Source organism: Myxine glutinosa, chromosome 10 (genome assembly GCF_964187855.1).
Source record: "Myxine glutinosa chromosome 10, kmMyxGlut1.1, whole genome shotgun sequence".
NCBI classification, from domain to species: Eukaryota; Metazoa; Chordata; class Myxini; order Myxiniformes; family Myxinidae; genus Myxine; species Myxine glutinosa.
Window position 1 is genome coordinate 8,890,505 of NC_136270.1, and position 19,556 is coordinate 8,910,060.

A 19,556-nucleotide genomic window follows, 5' to 3' on the forward strand; every position below is an offset into this window, starting at 1 on the left:
CTTTCTTTTTTTAACACCAATATTTGATCAAAATCCATCTCAAGTTGTTAATTGTTAATTTATTAATTTATGCAAAAAGTTGTTCATTTATGCTGATGAGTAAGTGAACCAACGTTGAAGAAAACAAAAAGAAAGAAAGCAAATTGATTATTTGAAAGGTATTAATGTTGGCATATTGGGGTTGGTGAGTGGTGGTGACACCAGACAGACATTCCCAGAGGTTGTGGGTTCAAATCCCCCGAAAGTGGTAGTAATTAGGCTTTGGATTGTTAACTTATCGTAACATTCAGGATAACTTCCATGCTACTCTCAAGATGCCAGTGAAAGCTCAACTGCCTGGCCTGCTCTGTTTCGTCTGTGCTGCACTTCCTGCTCACTGCACATTCTATGGTTGACTCTTGATGCCATCAGCACAAAATAGTATTTAAAGCAACGCAGTCCGCAACCGAACAATCCATATCTTTTTTTTGTTCTTTTTTTTCATAGAGTTTCTTTGTTTCTTTTCATAATTGTGATCAAATTTAGGTGCTTTGCAGGCAGGACGTTGCACCACAAAGTGCGCCGTCCCTCGGTTGCATATTAAGCTGACTGTCCCGTCTAGTAGCATGAACTGGTCACATGGCTCCTTTCACAAGTGGTCATGGCGTTATGGCCGACACAGTGAACGAACCCCAGCCGAACATCAAGCCTGGCCAGCTGGTTCATGAAGACCTGAGTTACCCCAACAGAGTAATTGAGGCCATTAATGAAATAGTTGTCATAGCGGGTTCCTAAATTGCTCCTATCCACTTTGTGCCATGCATGATCATTCCTCTAACCAGGTTTTGGGCTTTCGTGCCAAGGGACAGTAATTCCATTTAATAAAGTAGTTTCCATGATAAGATTTCCCTCAATCCTATTCCAAATTTGTTGCTAACAATGTTATATATCCGCACGGCCTTTGGTGCAATGCCCGGATTATTGTATTTCTCTCACTCGTGCTAACATTGTTTTTTTTCTGGATGAAATTCCATCTAGTAATAAATTCCTATATAGATTTTTCTGGCGTTTCTTACTTACTTAGTTTCTTCCTCCAAACAATCGAAATTCAACGTTGCCGTTTCAATATTGCTTAGAAGGCTGATTCCCAGATCTTTTTACTTTTGATTTTGCTGATGAAATGCGTACGGCCATCAAAATGTGGGGAAAAGGCCGACACTTGGAGGATTTCATTGAAATGATAAAACAGAAACTGTAAATTCATCACGCTTCTGTGCAAATTGTCTGAAACAAACTGTGGACCAAATGTAGGTTGGATCATTAATTATTTATTTATTACCCTCGCCAGAGGAGAGGGTATTGCATTTGGGTCCGTTTGTCTGTTTGTCCGCGCAGAATAAATATCATTTTCTCTGCAACCGTTGGTCTGATTGACAGGAAATTTTCACGATAGGTGCAACTCCACCTGTATAATTTTTTTAATGATAATTGTGACGTCATAGGTCACGTAGTATGGGCGCCATCTTTGAAAAACCGAAAAAAATTGCACTTCTATATCTCCGAAAGCTCTGCATAGACAAAAATTGAGACATGGCTCATTGTAAAGAACTCTACATGGGGAATAAAATATGTTGATGATGATGTCATAGGTGCCTCCATTATGACGTTATAATTCGACAAGTACAAAACTTCATCCTATCAAGATGAAATTTGTTGAGCGTCATCTAGGGATAAATTGGTGGAGAAAAAAATAATGGTTTCGGTCATCAGTCACATGGTTCGGCCGCCATATTTGTTTTTACACAAAAGCCTTAAAAAAACACTAAAAACACATGCTGGCGAGGGTCTGCAATCTCTGATTGCTCTTTCTTGTTATGAGTTGCAATACTGTTCCTGAGGACACCAGGATCTGGAGAAACTGCAGTAACCCAGGTGTTGGAATTACCTGATCTGGTGGCTATGATTGTTTTTATTTTTTGATTAGACTGCTCATTCTTGATTGCAGAAAGTTTTTTTAATGTCAAAAATTTTTTTTTTTAACAAAACATTCTGACCACTTCTCTTGTCGGCCTATACAACATTTTTTTTGTTTTGTTGAATGAATCCGCTGCTACTGCAAACCGTATATTTTGAGGATGGCAAATGCCGGAAGTAACAACACATAGTTTGCCATGTGTGAAAACTGGGAGTGTGTTTAATTACCAAGCAGTTCGCTAGCGCTTGCCAAGCCAGCCATTCCTTAGCAACCGTTTCAAATGGAGTTCTTGCTTGAGTGTGTAAGCCACTTGGTGAGTGCTCACAAGAAACTTGGTAACTGAGCACACCTCTAGAATCATGCAGGTACAATCCAACTCTTTGCAAACTTTGATATTGAGCCTTATTTATTTATCGTCATGCCAAATGCGTACTGCACTGGGAACCGACGTCGCCAAACAAATGGGAAGCACTCGTCCATTTGGCTGTATTGCATTGCCGGAAATTTACACCGTTTTGTGTGATCCTGCAATTGTTGCCTGCAGCAGTCATTCGTCAATGATGACGAGTGACCCTTCTGTATTTTCACACTATTCAGCCTTGGCAACTCGGACTAAAACCGAAATTATGTACAAAAACCTTAATTTATCGTATAAATTGGTCATCCCTTTATTTGGGCGGTGTATTGGCAGACAGCTGGCTCAATCAATCCCGAAAATAAGAAATAACCCGTCTTCTGTACATGGAGCAAAAACTGCTCATATATATGGTTATACAGCTCACATAATTCAAATTGTGAATATGAGACTTCCAAAGACAGAGGCATACCAGAAAACCAACATGGTGGACGGATGATTTTTAATTCTGAAAAATTTTGTGGGTGGAGTCAAGCCAACTCTCCAACCAATGGGGTCGAAGGCTTCTTACACATGCAGCTTCATTATGTTTTTAAAATATAAGATCAGCGATACTTTCTTCACTGCAGAAATTAAAGAGGTCTACTACTACTACTACTACTACTACTACTATTATTACTACTACTACTTATTAACCTACCTTATTGTGGGGTCACCCAGTGAAAGTTTTGGACCAAGTGTTTCACAAAGCAGCTGGCCTACCTGACTTTCGACTGCAAGTGGCAGGATTTTGGGATTAGTTCATGGTCTTGGCGATATCTCGCCTACTCCTGGTAGTTGGATATTTAACGGTCATAACCTCCACCTGACAGACGGCACACACATTGATGCCTCGCCCTGCATGCAAAACACCAGGATGGGAGTTTCTAGCAGGGTGAAAATTCGAACCCCAGCGAGATAGTACGAGTACCTTCATGGAGTCTGAGCTTTCCTGCCAAACCCTGGAAATATATGATTGGATGCATTTGTTTTTTGTTAAGCTATCCCACCTATGCTTTCTGCAAGCCTTGACATGACATCTCCATATTCAAAATATGCGTATAGTGCGCAAGGCCCCAGAAAGTGCATTTTTGATTGATCTACCTTGACGAGCTTGATGAGTAAATGGGATTCGACGATCAACTATCATCCTAGTACTTCGCACGTTATCTGCTGGATCGTGCTTTGGAAGGGTGTTGGGCCTCGTCTCTTGTGGATGTCAAATATCCCACATTATTATATACAACTTTAAGACTGTTGATGAGTCCCAGCACTCGTCCTTGGTTATCGCAGTCTCTGCCAACAGCACTAAGTGGTGATACCACAAGTGGTTTCGTGGTTGCAACTGCAGAGTCACTTAAATCTCTTGCCAGATCTGAGTGCCTCCTCCTAACCCTGGAAAGTCCGTTTTCTAGTGTATTATTATTATTATTATGCAAACTCCATGAAATATAAGCTTTAAATTTTTCATTGGCTATTATGTCAATCCTCCTGCACCACTTTGTCCCCATGTTTCCTCGCAATATTTAATCTTTTATTTTCCTCTGTATTTTTAAAGATATTTTACCTTTATTTGTTTTTGGTCTCTTATTCGCTTATAGGTGTCAATCAATCCCTGGTGTTGGGCTAGCGGCTAGGGTGCCGGCTTAGGATACCAAGGATCCGGGGTTCGAATCCCGGTCGATCGCTGAATTAACGCCAGGGGGGTTGACTCAGCCTGTCATCCTTCCGAGGTCGGCTAATTGAGTACCAGTTCACTGGTAATTCCCTGTTTGTCGTTAAAGGCGGCAAAAAGGGTTGGCGTCAGGAAGGGCATCTGGCCGTAAAACATTGCTTCAAATAGGGGACCGAAAAACAACAACAACCACGGTTCCCGAAAAAGGCCAACCCCCGCTTTGCGGGGAAAAATGGCCTCTAAAGGTGGTTATATATTCGCTTATAGGACGTGAGCAGCACTGTTTTCTCAACTACATATTTCTCAACTTGGTGAAGTATGATAAAGGTGTTTGCTTGTTTGTGAGTGCGCTCTAGGCACTAGACACTACTAGATACTCTAGGCACTTATGCAATACGTGTTTTGTTGTTGTTTTTACAAACAAATAGCTAGAAGCAGGTGCTGGAGGAAAATCGCTGCCCATCGGTGGGCCTGCTCGGTCGAAGAGACTAACATCTGATATTGAACCTTTGTTACGTAAAACGTCTCGTCTCTAAACAGGAATAAACACAAAATGTTGGCAGAAAATAAATTAGGAGAAAGCATTTTATTACACAAGGAAGTGACGTTCATGTTATTCATTTTCTTACAAAAGAAAGCAGAAGTTAGACCAAGTTCTCCATTTGGCGTTCCCATCTAATGATACCTGGATCCAGATTCGCATCATGCGGACTGTTTAAATTTTTCCATTATCTACTGGTGTCCTTGTAATTTGTGTCTAAGTGCATTGATGTCTACTAATATATTCGTAGATACAAATATAATATATTCGTAGACAATATACTGGTGTCCTGAATGTAATACATGTACAAGATCGTTCACGAGCCAAAGATCCTATTTAAAAACAAAAGGTACAGACAGGTTTTATTTATTTATTTTCCCCTCCTGTTAATTGGTTGGTTTGCAATTCTGCTTACCAAAGATACCACATAAGGGTTGGGCAGAAATAATGGATGTTAAAATACATTATGCCATCCCACTAACTCCCTTAACCCCTACCCTGCCCACCCCAAGGAATTTCTACCATCCATGCCTATTTTTGTGCACGTGAACAATCCCCTAGGGGGGGGGGGGGGGGGGAGGTTGTCCTCAGTTACAAATTAAAGTTAGGTCAGTGGTCTTTATATTTGAAGCCTGGTGTTGGCCTACCAGTTAAGGTGGTTTGCTTGAGATCTCAGGATCCTGAGTTCAAGCCCCTGTCAAGCTGTTCAATTAACACCAGGTGGGTTGGTTGACTCAGACTGTTATCCCTCTGAGGTCGGCAAAATGAGTACCAGCTGACTGGGATTGTGCCCAACAGCCTATAAACTCCATTGGCAGCCCTATGCATCTGAAGATGCAAAAAGGAGCGGCCTTCTTCTTCTTCTTCTTCTTTATATTTATAAGTGATATTGCATGAACCTTATTGAAAAAAATGAAGATAATTATATGAAAGGTAGAGAACACATGCAAGTTATAATTTATTTACCTGTTGGGTACTATCAAAAGTAGAGGGTGGTTACAGGTATCAAAGCATCGCAGTCCCCCTCTGCCCCCTTCACCCGCCCCCTAGTTTCTCCCTCCACCCCTCACACCCTCACCACCCTCTTCTCTTTCTTCCCCTCACCTTCTTAGTTGCCCGTACGTAGTCGCTTATTTCCTTCAAATTTTCGGCTTATCAAATCATTTTGGCCAATGACTTGTGGGCTTGAATGTGCCCAGTCCCGTTCAATTTTGGAAACTAAACATAGTCGAGCCCAGTTAGTACTTGGACTAGAGACCTTCGTGGAAGGTGGTCAAGTCGGTGTTATCGGCTGAGCGATGGCAAGATAGCTCATTTTCTAGCTGTATGTTCACATATGAGTCACATGGCCTGCTCCTGTTTCTTAGTTTGCTCTGCTTAGTCTTTTCTTAGTTCGCCGCTTTGTCGAGCTCTGCCCTTTTGCTTTAAAAGTCTTCTTCTTCCACAAAATGTGCCCCAAAAAGTCTTCTTCTTCCACAAAATGTGCCCCCAAAAGTCTTCTTCTTCCACAAAATGTGCCGCCATTGCTTCTTGCATCTCCCATTGTTTTTTGACCTATAATATACACGAATGCTCGAAATGAAATGTAGCATGACCATAGAGATGCACCTGGTATTTTCTTGGTTAATAGCCACACTAACCTGTATTTCTTAATGTCTGACTGTTTCGCAGGGGGCCTGGAAAAGGTTCGCTTTGCGATGCCAGATTCCCCAATTGAAATGAAATCTGGCAGCCAGTTGACTCCACCGGGTATGGCCCCACCTGTCACTCAAAAGATTGGTCGCACACCTTCCTACATGCCAGGTCCAGGTGAGCCCCGTCGTATCTGGTCTAGAAATTTGCAAGTTGGCCAACTACACAATGCATCATACCCAGGAGAGAGATGTGATGGTCATAGTATTCACAATTTGCGTACGTAATATGTAGATTATTTTTCAGTTGTTTTTTTTTTCTTAAGATTTTGAAAAATCAAGCACTAAAAATTCCAGAGGAGGATTAGTGTTTCTTTAATTCATTTTTCTATTTGCCATAGCAACCCATTTTATTTTGCTGTTGCGGTGTTAGAGAACCAGCACTTGAGAATATTTGAGTATTCATCATATCGAACATTAGTACGTACATGTACATCCCTCTTCTGTTTTTGTCCAGTGATGAATGGTACAAGCCACTCTCCTCCTGGCCTAAACGGAGCCGGAACAGCCTCCCCACCAAATGGCTTTGGTAGTGGGCCCACATCATCCAACTCGTCATCGTCGTCATCTTCGTGCTCTTCCTCAGCATATTCCTCTCCACCAGGACTGCCACTCTCGTGTGGTGCACGACAGCTGAGTAAGCTGAAGCGTTTCCTGACGACACTGCAGCAGTTTGGGAGTGACATCTCACCTGAGATTGGAGAGCGAGTTCGAACGCTCGTCCTTGGCCTTGTGGTAAGCATCAAACTTTCCACGGCATTAACACACTTGATTTCAGCTGCTGAAATCCATTGTAGAGATTGAATATGCCTGATTATGGATGTGTGCCACTGTGCCTCCATAAATTGCACCAAGTTCATGTCTCCATCATAATTCCTGAAAATTGTCATTCGTAATTGGCCGCCTTGCTTTATGAGATTTGCAAAGCGCTCGATGGCTAAAATTGAAATCCAGTCTGAAAATCGATTCAAACTTCCAATTTTTTGAAATGAAAGTATACACTTTCGATGTTAAAGTTTCCCTGAATGTTAAAGTTGACGAAACATTTAAATAGAGAAGTTCATATTCTGATTTGTATTTTTTGTTAAGATTACGACAACTACAACTACTAGCACAACCTTAAAGGCCCCACATGTTGCCTTCTTATGGGGCCAGCCAGGGACCGTTTTTGGTCAAAGTCCTTCACCAATCAGGTGGCCGGGCCTGATGTTCGAAGTTAGTAAAAATTTGTAACTCACTAACTCTTTGTGTTAGGAATGGGATCTTCAAGGTATGCCAACGACAAGTTCTAGCAGATGAGTCCCCTGGGTTAATGTTCATCCAATGGATGGCGCAGACATTGATACAGATCATTACCACCGCCACCGAAGGTGAACGGTGGTTATGTTTTCACCTATATCTGTCTGTCTGTTTGTCTGTTGAGCAGAATATCTCAAAATGTTGTGGACGGATTTGGACGAAATTTGGTGAACAGGTTAGGTGTGACAAGGACGAATCAATTAGATTTTTGTGAAGATCTGAATTCAGATCCGGATACGCAAGTTATTTAATTTGTAAGTGATTCTTCACCTTTTGAGAGACAGAGCCAAAAACGATATACAGCATGATATTTCAAAAGGTTGTGGACGAGATATGACAAAACTGGGCGGACGAGTTGGTTAGGTGACAAGAATAGGCCGATTAGATTTTTGTTCAGGTCCGGATCCAGATCCGACCTATCGGTGGAATACAAAACGTAAACTGTTCTGCCTGGCGTAGGTATGCGCTCTACCGAGTGCCCTTCTAGTTTTTTTTTCTGTGTTGCCCTTATATATGAAGAAGGCTGTTCACAGGGAATATGTGAACCACCTGGTCAATTTGTTTATTTGGCAGAAGCTGCAAAATTTGTAAAAAAAAAAAAATTTGACCAAAAATTTTGGAAAAAAAAAAAAAAAAAAATTGGCAGAAAAAGCAAAAACAGTATCCTCTGGTGTCAAAGAGCGTCCAAGAGGACCAGAACATTTGTTATGCTTTTCATAGCTGGAACATGTTCATAGCTGGGTCACTATTCAAGGCCAAGCTAGATAGCTCAGATGCAAGTCACATACCCCAAGGCACTCCCGACCGACAATACGTTTCTTCCCAATCAACCAAGACATCATGGTGTGCTTGTTTTCTTTCAAAGCACAAAGTGAAAATGTCTCAGACGAGTCCTTGTGCCTCGATTTTGGCCTACTAAACCATTAAATGCCGTGTTTGGTACGGAGCCAATCAAGTAGGAGGACGAGTGGAAATAGATCTTCGTTCTGCATGTATTATAGGTACAAACTCCACCAAAAGCCTTTGGTTCATCGAATTTGGTCCATGTTAGGACACAGGTGTGATTTCCACTGTCGCACATGTTCTGACTCGGGACAGGAACCAAACCCCCACTGTATGCTTGATAAATACACTTCCACGAAGCCATAAATCACTGTACTAAGAATATTGTTTTGGTAAGTCAAAACAATATAATGACATATCAAAACTTTCAACATGACTTAATTACATAAATCAATCAAATACCTGTGGCCCGATTAATAAAACGGCTTTATGCGCGAGATGTCTTCTTTAGACCTCGAAAAAGTATCATCTCAAAAAGATATATACAGTTGCAGACAGTCTTCCTCGTCAATGTCGATGTTTTGATGGTTTGCTGCGTAACGTCAGCAGCTTGGGGATCTTTCAAAAACCAGGCATTCGGTCAGGCAAAACCCAAAATTCACTCGGGCACATGAGCCTTTTTTTATTGGCTGGCCCCATGCAGGTAGACTGCAAAGATGCTGCTTCGTCACCTAGAAGGAGAACACCTACACTATCTCAAGGAATCACATCCATACCTCGGGGAATCACAACATATCACGGTTTGAAAATGCAGTGTGGTCAGAAATCACTACGATATCACGGTCTGACGATTTTAAATATATCAATATATTACTGTCTGAAATCACTATGATTTATTGCGGACTCCCTCCCTACCTTTGTGGCATTCCTGTCTGCTTTTATGTCCCCTGTTGCTCGGTCGTCTCTCTTAAATACTCATCGTAAGCGACCCTTTGAGAGAGTTCCAGAGCTTTCTGGTGACGTCAACGCCATCAAGTCTTGAAACATTTGTGTACGTCAAGCGGCTCTTTCAGAAATTATTAATTGATTCCAGATGTTACCATGAAAGAACCATGGATGTGTACATTTCTACCGTCAATTTTTTTTTTTTTTCTTTTGTATACTGAATCGAGGCTCGTGGAAGAGCTAACATTTATTTCACAAACAAATCAACCAGACAAACAAAATATACAAAAAGAGGGAGCGGAAGACAAGATGGGGAGAGAAGGGGAAGCACACAACCACAACATTTGAGAGCAGGGAGAAGTGTGGGAAGGAGAGGGCTTGGGGGGAGGAGGCATGGGAAGGGGGGGGGGGGGGGAGGTATAAAACACAAGGGGACCGAAATTAGCGGGGGTAGAAAATATCAAGGTTTTGGATGGGGGAGGATAAGAGATGGTGGTGAACAGCTGTTTTAAAGACCTGGAGGGTGGAGTGGGATTGAAGAGAGTGAGGGAGTTTGTTCCAGAGGCAGGAGAAAAGAGGAATGAAGGAGTGAAGGTGAGCAGAAAGTCTTGATTTTGGCAGTTTAACCATAAGAGGGTCGCAGGCAGATCTTGTGCGACCTGTAGGAATATTTGGGGGACAGAGCCCAGAGAGAGCTGGGGGGGGCAAGGCCAGAGAGGAGTCGGTAGAAGACGGAAAGACCACCAACCTGCCTGCGGTGAGTGAGTGAAAGGCCCTTGGAGTTAGCTTCATCGCGGGAGATTCCAATGATTCTGAACGCTTTGGTTTCAACAGCGTGAAGACGAGCTAGGTGTGAGGCAGGAGCACCAGACCAGAGGGGAGAGCAGTATTCCATAGAGCTGCGGATGAAAGCCTTGTATGTGGTGAGGAGCTCAGGTGTGCCAAGGAAGGACTTCGCACGACGGAGGATGCCCAGTCTGCGACTGGCTTTGGAGGCTTTGGAGGCTCTTTTGGAGGCTTTGAATCTGGCTTTGGAGGCCAGATTTGAAATGTGGTTTTCCCAGGAAAGATCATGGCAAATAGTGAGACCCAAAAGCTTGAGTGACAGAACTTCTTGGAGAGGATTATTCAGAAAGTGGATGGGAGGGTTGTCCAGTCGGTCCTTTCGGAGAGACATCGTAAGAGTGTGAGATTTATCAGGATTGAAAGACATGTTCCATTTGTTTGCCCAGTCTGTGATTTTGTCCAGGTCTGCAGAGAGTGAGGAGGCTGCAGACTGCCGATCTGAGGGATGAGGAATGGAGTGACAGAGAGTAGAGTCGTCAGCAAAGAGATAGAGAGGATTTTCAAGAGAGTCAGAGAGATCATTGATGAAGACAACAAAAAGCACAGGGCCCAGAACACTACCTTGGGGAATTCTTCTTCATGCCACATTTAATATCAACAAACACCATAAAAAATTCATTTCTTAAACAGGAAAAGTTGCTCTTACTGCGCACACACATTCACAACTCCATCATGACTCTATCCACAGCAAGAAAATGTCCTTTTTGTGGTACTCTGTTATATCTGATTTCCAAAGTTGGAATCTCCCACCGATCGCGTTCGCACCAATCCATGTCTTCTGTGAAGAGCTGAATCACAATGATCAGAGCTGAACATCCCATGCGAAGATAAACTCCAGCTGTACTACTCCTGGGAATGAAGCAGATAGTTGTGAATTGACCACAGAAATGCTTCACAACAGGAAGTGCTTTCAAAGCTGCCAAAATGTCAATTTGAGCCAATCCTTTGCAATTTGAGGTCAACTGTCATCCATGCTGGCTGGATAAAACAAATGTGGTGAAGCACTGTGTCCGAAAATTGTAATTGAAGCAAGCATGCAGATGGAGCAACAGCCGGAAGACAGTAAAAAAAAAAAAAAAAAAAAAAAGATATATATATATATATATATATATATGTGTGTGTGTGTCCGAAGGAAACAGTTCAGTTTGGCATTTTAAATATGAAATAGGCAAAGCCTAGAAACAAATGAAACCCATTAGAATTACCTTTTAGAACCCTTAACAATTACCTTTAGGATTCCCTTAGAATTACTCTTTTTAACTCTGTAGAATTACCCTTTAGAACCCATAGAATTGCCCTTTAGAACCCTTTACAATTACCCATTAGAACCCTTTACAATTACCCTTTAGAACCCTTTACAATTACCCTTTATAACCCTTTCCAATTACCCTTTAGAACCCTTTAGAACTATCCATTAGAACCCTTTACAATTACCCTTTAGAACCCTTTACAATTACCCTTTGGAACCCTTTACAATTACCCTTTAGAATTACCCTTTAGAACCCTTTACAATTACCCTTTAGAACCCTTTACAATTACCCTTTAGAACCCTTTACAATTACCCTTTACAATTACCCTTTAGAACCCTTTAGAACTATCTGTTAGAATCCTTTAAAATTACCATTTAGAAACCTTTAGAATTACTCTTTTTAACCCTGTAGAAGTACCTTTTAGAACCCATATAATTACCCTTTAGAACCCTTTACAATTATCCTTTAGAACCCTTTAGAATTACCCTTTAGAACCCTTTCCAATTACCCTTTAAAACCCTTTACAATTACCCTTTAGAACCCTTTACAATTACCCTTTAGAACCCTTTACAACCCTTTACAATTACCCTTTAGAACCCTTTAGAACTATCTGTTAGAATCCTTTAAAATTACCATTTAGAAACCTTTACAATTACCCTTTAGAACCCTTTACAATTACCCTTTAGAACCCTTTAGAACTATCCGTTAGAACCCTTTACAATTACCCTTTAGAACCCTTTAGAACCCTTTACAATTACCCTTTAGAACCCTTTACAAGAACCCTTTAGAACTATCCGTTAGAACCCTTTACAATTACCCTTTAGAACCCTTTACAATTACCCTTTGGAACCCTTTACAATTACCCTTTTGAACCCTTTACAATTACCATTTATAACCCTTTACAATTACCCTTTGGAACCCATTACAATTACCATTTATAACCCTTTTACAATTACCCTTTAGAACCCTTTACAATTACCCTTTAGAACCCTTGACAATCCTTTACAATTACCCTTTAGAACCCTTTCCAATTACCCTTTTGAACCCTTTACAATTACCATTTATAACCCTTTACAATTACCCTTTGGAACCCATTACAATTACCATTTATAACCCTTTTACAATTACCCTTTAGAACCCTTTACAATTACCCTTTAGAACCCTTGACAATCCTTTACAATTACCCTTTAGAACCCTTTACAATTACCCTTTAGAACCCTTTAGAACTATCCGTTAGAATCCTTTAAAATTACCATTTAGAAACCTTTAGAATTACTCTTTTTAACCCTGTAGAAGGACCTTTTAGAACCCATAGAATTACCCTTTAGAACCCTTTAGAATTACCCTTTAGAACCCTTTAGAATTACCATTTAGAAACCTTTAGAATTACTCTTTACATCCCATTAAAATTACCCTTTAGAATCCTTTAGAAATACTCTTTATAACCCTGTAGAAGTACCTTTTAGAACCCATACAATTACCCTTTGGAACCCTTTAGAATTACCCTTTAGAATCCTTTAGAAATACTCTTTATAACCCTGTAGAAGTACCTTTTAGAACCCATACAATTACCCTTTAGAACCCTTTAGAATTACCATTTAGAAACCTTTAGAATTACCCTTTAGAAACCTTTAGAATTACTCTTTACATCCCATTAAAATTACCCTTTAGAATCCTTTAGAAATACTCTTTATAACCCTGTAGAAGTACCTTTTAGAACCCATACAATTACCCTTTAGAACCCTTTAGAATTACCATTTAGAAACCTTTAGAATTACCATTTAGAAACCTTTAGAATTACTCTTTACATCCCATTAAAATTACCCTTTAGAATCCTTTAGAAATACTCTTTATAACCCTGTAGAAGTACCTTTTAGAACCCATACAATTACCCTTTAGAACCCTTTAGAATTACCCTTTAGAATCCTTTAGAAATACTCTTTATAACCCTGTAGAAGTACCTTTTAGAACCCATACAATTACCCTTTAGAACCCTTTAGAATTACCATTTAGAAACCTTTAGAATTACCCTTTAGAAACCTTTAGAATTACTCTTTACATCCCATTAAAATTACCCTTTAGAATCCTTTAGAAATACTCTTTATAACCCTGTAGAAGTACCTTTTAGAACCCATACAATTACCCTTTAGAACCCTTTAGAATTACCATTTAGAAACCTTTAGAATTACCATTTAGAAACCTTTAGAATTACTCTTTACATCCCATTAAAATTACCCTTTAGAATCCTTTAGAAATACTCTTTATAACCCTGTAGAAGTACCTTTTAGAACCCATACAATTACCCTTTAGAACCCTTTAGAATTACCCTTTAGAATCCTTTAGAAATACTCTTTATAACCCTGTAGAAGTACCTTTTAGAACCCATACAATTACCCTTTAGAACCCTTTAGAATTACCCTTTAGAACCCTTTAGAATTACCCTTTAGAACCCTTTAGAATTATCCTCTAGAATCCTTTAAAATTACCCTTTAGAACCCTTCCAAATTACCTTTTAAACCCTTTAGAATGAAACACGGTGGGTTAGAAAGGTTCTTCCTCATTTATGACGGACACACGGACGTACCCAAATATTGAAGTGGTTTCACCGCTTAAAAACAAAAACTGCCTATCTTGTTGTAATTTGGAAGTCAAAAGAAACTATCTAAGATGAACTATGCATGCTGGCCGTGACCGATGCAACATGTCATAGGGAGATTGGTTTCAAGAGAGGGCCTAATAGAACAGCCGGCATTTCCTTAATAGTACTTGAGTAATATTTTGATACAGAGAGCAAAACGACACTCTCTGTATGATTGAAACACGCAGTTCTCTGTACACTGGTTTCTTCCTCGTCCACGACCTATTCCATGCTACAATTGGGCCATCCGCCGTGATCATTCGCACCGGTTGAAGTGACCATCTCCACAACCCCAATGAAGGCAATGCGTTGTACCACTTTCCAGTACCACCGCGTTCATACCGTCCCAGCCCTTTCTGTACTAGACGGGACTTTGTGTGATGTTTGTTTGCATCGTGTTTGCCTCCTGGGCCCTGCCACAACCCCACAGTGAGAACTTGCGGCCTGCGTTTGATTAAAGACGTCCATGCGATTCAGACATTGTGCAAGCGCGCAGCCCTCCAGACTCCACGGAGACGTAACGGGAACCTTGTCCATGATTTGTAAATCAGCACCGCAATGAAACCGGCCTATTTGGGGACGTTTTAGATCAACATCTGCATCGAATTTAGATTGCTTGGAAGGGCAACGCGGTGCAGAGACGCCAAACAAGGAAATGCTTTGATGGTAATTTCTCCACCTTTTGGTTTTATTTATACAAAAAAGCATGTGATCAATGTCACCCAGAAATGTGTCTGAAAAGGTAAATACTTTATTCGTGCCTTGAAGAGCAAAGCAGAGTTTGGCTGCACTGGTGGTTTGATGTAAATCTTGATCGTTCGTTTTGAATGTTTCATTCCCTTGCACGAATAAGACTTTCGTCGCCACGTCACTCGACGTGACTCTTCACCTCAGGGACCAAAGATGACAGCACCTGCAAAAAAATTTAAAGGGAAAAATTCACCAAGGTGCCATTTGCTACTTGATGGTATATTGCTGCAAACACAAATGTAAATTTTAAAAAACGAGTTTTCGAAGATTCTTCTTCTTTCGATCATGAATCACTTCCGGGAATGGCCGCTCGGATTTTCCTTAAACCATGCTGCCTCCTGCATCTTTACCTTCACCAGCTGTGTATCCTTTCCGATAACATCCCTCCATCGCACCCTTTATCTACCTTAGAAGGCCAAGCGGGCTTTGAGATTCCGCAGTGGCAAAATTGAGAGATGACAAAAAACGCGTTATTCTTTTCAGCCGCCATTTCACCCTGACCTTTAACCCATAGGGATACGATGTACTTTACTTACTATGCACATTATTGATGTACAATTTGTTCCTTTCTTTCCATCCACTGGTTTTTCCAAAAATAATTGGGTCTCTTTCAGTCCGAACAACCTCAACCCAAACATGCAACCCATTCCTAATTTTTCATGTTTCCTTATTTTCCGCAGTGACGCACGAGCCATCAGTGTCCTCATCATTCTCTCTGATATATATATATATATATTATTTTTTTTGCAAATCTCACGTCTCGGATGCATACATAAATGGTCATACTAGTACCCGACTGCAAAGCCGCAATGAGTCGGCGAAGCCAAAACCTCTTGCCACTATTTTACTCATCACTATGGCATCAGTAGGTTAGGTAGTTGGTAGTAGGTAGGTGTAGTAGATACCGTACCAGGTTCAAAATGACACCATTTGCATTCTGGATGAGATTAAAATTTATAAAATGTCCTTCTTGATTAATTCGGTGAATTCCGTCTCAACTTCGGATATTTCCGTCCGTGAAAAACTATCCCCTACGGCCGCGAGATTTGTAAAAAATAATTATTCGTCAATTTTAGAATATTTGACGCAGTTTTCAGCCTCCGAAACGCGGTAACAAGCTTTTTTGAAATATTTTTTCAAATGCTCGAATCTCATTGGTTCCGGTGTTTGGTGACGATTTTCGTTGAAGATGACCAGGGCCCGGGGAACGAGGTTGGTCTTAAAGTATTTTAATTATAAATTAGAGGTTCATAAGATTGTGAATCAAACAAAGACGGGTGAAACAAACCCCTATTGAACTTTTTCGCAATTTTTTTATGCATACTTCCGCATCCGCAAGATGGCGGCCTCCATTGAGTGATTTGGTTTTTCAAATATGTTTTCAAATGCTCGAATCTCATTGGTTCCGGTGTTTGGTGACGATTTTCGTTGAAGATAACCAGGACCGTGCGGGCCGAGGTTGGTCTTAAAGTATTTTAATTACAAATTAGAGGTGCATAAGATCGTGAATCCAAAAAATACGGGTGAAACAAACTCTTATTGAACTTTTTTCAATTTGTTATGCATACTTCCGCATCCGCAAGATGGCGGCCTCCATTGAGCGATTTGGTGCGTCAAAGCTTCGAAATTCTCAAGGGATCCAGCAAAATCTGGCTTTTCAACATAATACGTACGCGTTCATTCACAACACCGGCTTCGCTGGCTACCATTCATTGTCTTACACACTTTTACCTCTGATATTGGGGACGAGCTTTTGTCAGATACAACCCCAGGATCTTCCTGTCACTTTTTCCCAACTTACTTTGATTCCTTATCTCCTATTTGCATTTAAACATCAGGAGAAAGAAGAAAATAGGATGGCATTTAAAAATAAATAATCAGTAATGGAAACATTTGTCGAAATCCACAATTCTACAACACATGCTCTCGCGGCATTAGATGGAAATAAAGACCGCTTTTCCTTCTTTTGATTAATCGGTTTTAAAAAGCTCTGCAGTGTTTCACCGTAACTTGTGCAGCACCAGTATGCATCAAAATTCTTTATATTCCAATAAAATGAGCTGAAAGTGTTTAAAATAGACAGACGCTACTAATTTCACAAGACTCGTTTGTATCTCGAACCTGTCGAACATGATCTTCTCTCCCCAAAATCCAGCTGTCGCCAGCACTTGCTGAAGGTAGTTTTGATTTTGTGAATACAATAAATAGCACATTGTGTCCTCTTGAGCATTGTGTAGGAGAAATTTGTGCTTTTAATGAATGGATTCGTGTAGTATGTTTACCTTGTAATTGATGAGTGCATTCTGCTCGTCATGGGCCGACCCCACGTTACCTCATTGTACCACGGTGTTGATAAATGCCAGAAATCCGCTTTTGTCAACTTTACCTCTTCGAGGCGATGACATGGATAAGACGAACTTTAGACGGCATTTCACCCTGTCACAAAATTGACTTTGTTCCGTAATTCTTTATTTTTCTTTTCAGAACTCAACGATATCTATTGAGGATTTTCATTCCAAGCTGCAAGAGGCGACAAACTTTCCTCTGCGCCCTTTTGTTATCCCGTTCCTCAAGGTGAGATATTTTGGAATGTACACTCTTTGATGTGTAATGTGTTATTGCTTTCCATTTGGGATTTGGATGTTGGTGTTATAAAAACATGTACTTTTTCCTTTTTCTTTTCAAATACAAGGTCATGGCTTATGGAGGAGAGGAAAAATTATGTGTTAGGAATTAAAGGCAAATATCCATTTATCACAAGACCAGTGATGTGTAACCCACTGGTGAGCGAAGAGTGTTTGGTCAGGAGGTTATACGTGCTGTGGAAATCGGATTGCCGCTGAAGAATGAAGACCTCTTCTCCATTGGCTGGTGGGAATCTGATTCCCATGGCTGCTCACCATGAGAGAGAGAGAGAGAGAGAGAGAGAGAGAGAGAGAGAGAGAGAGAGAGAGAGAGAGAGAGAGAGAGAGAGAGAGAGACAGAGAGAGAGAGAGAGAGAGAGAGAGAGAGAGAGAGAGAGAGAGAGAGACAGACAGACAGACAGACAGACAGACAGACAGACAGACAGAGACAGAGACACACAGACACACACAGAGAGAGACAGACACACACAGAGAGAGACACACACACACAGAGAGAGACAGACACACACAGAGAGAGACAGACACACACAGAGAGAGACAGACACACACAGAGAGAGACAGACACACACAGAGAGAGACAGACACACACAGAGAGAGACAGACACACACAGAGAGAGACAGACACACACAGAGAGAGACAGACACACACAGACCAACTGTGAGAGAGAGAGAGAGACAGACACACACAGACCAACTGTGAGAGAGAGACTGAGACTGGCCAAGACCATGGACAATGGCAAATCATCAAATTCGGAGGCCGAACCCCACCCATCATCATATTGACATCTGCATTAAACACAAATTGAAGCATAAATTTAAAGAATTAGGACATAAGCTTTGGGACAAGAAGACCCAGGGACTATCGAATCGCACATCTGCGATGCTGAAATTGTAGGTTTTAAACACATCACATGTTAACGTGTTTCTTTTTCCTTTCAGGTGTGAATAAAGTTTCTAGAGTAATGGTGCCGTGGGGCTCACGCCGCTTTGAATTGCTGATCCTTTGCTATTTCGAATCGTCCGTTTACTATTTCTTAGCTAATTTCCACTGCACAATGTGGGGATGTGCATGTAAAGGTAAACTTCACACTCAACCTATCATAGGTAGTCTTAAATTTTAGACCTAAGTGATTGTATTGAATAATCCTTCGCAGGTTCATTTTCAAGCCATAACCAGCAGACACCTTTTTCCTGAAGTCTCCGTTATATTGGATGTATTCGGAATATGGATGACCGTTTTGGTGGGAAGCTTTTCGTCCTCACATATATTTTCATCTGTCGGGAAGTCGGTGCAGATTGATCCAAATGCTAAGACAAATAGAGTTTTGCAGACAATGTGGATTTGGTGGAGAACAAGCAAACAGTTCCCGATTTTTCTCTGTTGCCATCGATTGTTGTACACTTTTGTTTGCTCGTATCATGTGCTCATTGTAGTTGTGCTTTCTCCGTGCATCATAAATACACAGGCCCTTCCTCCTTGCTGCTTTTAACGTTTTAATATACATATTGTTTGGAGTCTCGGGGGAAGGCGAAGAGCAGAGGGGAAGGGATTTCAGGAAGAGTTGGCGAGTTCTCACACACGTGTGACTGGCTAAATTACAACCGGTCAAGCCACCTGGTTCATGAAAGGCTTTGGCCAAAACTTTCCCTGGCTGCCCCCATAAGAAGGCAGGAATAATTTGCGCCTTTAAAGAAGGAGTCGGAATTAAAGCTAAAGGAAGAGCTTGCGTATTTATCATACACGAGTACACCCGCTCACTATGGAAGCAGCAGGAAGGGTCATTCCTCTTTGGGGTATATAGGGTACAGTCGATCTATGGTCGGGTCTCAAGAACATTGGGTGTGTGTTCATTTACCAAGTTTCTTGTGGGGAGATCGCCAAGTGGTTTAAGCATTTGAGCAAGCACTCCATTCAAAACCGTTAAGGCTTGGCAAGCGCTAGCTAGCTGCTTGGTAAAGGAGCACACCCCTGGGCTTCCGCCCTTTCAGTTTCGTTTTAAAGAGAAGGGGCGAGTTTCAAAAGTTCACTACGAAAAACGCCACGGTAGCGCCAGGAAGGGTCATGTTATTAACCCAACACTTATGGGGTACCTAGAGTACAGTAGATCGTTGCTCAGTTCTGTGAGGAAACGTTACTTCATGGAT

At 41.1% G+C, this 19,556-nt stretch overlaps 1 protein-coding gene across 3 annotated transcripts in view; it reads left to right on the forward strand.

The window, feature by feature from the left end:
• Positions 1-19,556, forward strand: part of LOC137434249 (protein CBFA2T1) — a 164,078-nt gene that overhangs the window by 120,032 nt on the left and 24,490 nt on the right. For all 3 annotated transcript variants that reach the window (XM_068127069.2, XM_068127070.2, XM_068127071.2), the window contains 3 exons: positions 6,236-6,373; positions 6,713-6,990; positions 17,251-17,340. In XM_068127069.2, coding sequence (XP_067983170.1) covers positions 6,236-6,373; positions 6,713-6,990; positions 17,251-17,340 — 506 coding nt within the window. The remainder of the gene's footprint in view (positions 1-6,235; positions 6,374-6,712; positions 6,991-17,250; positions 17,341-19,556) is intronic.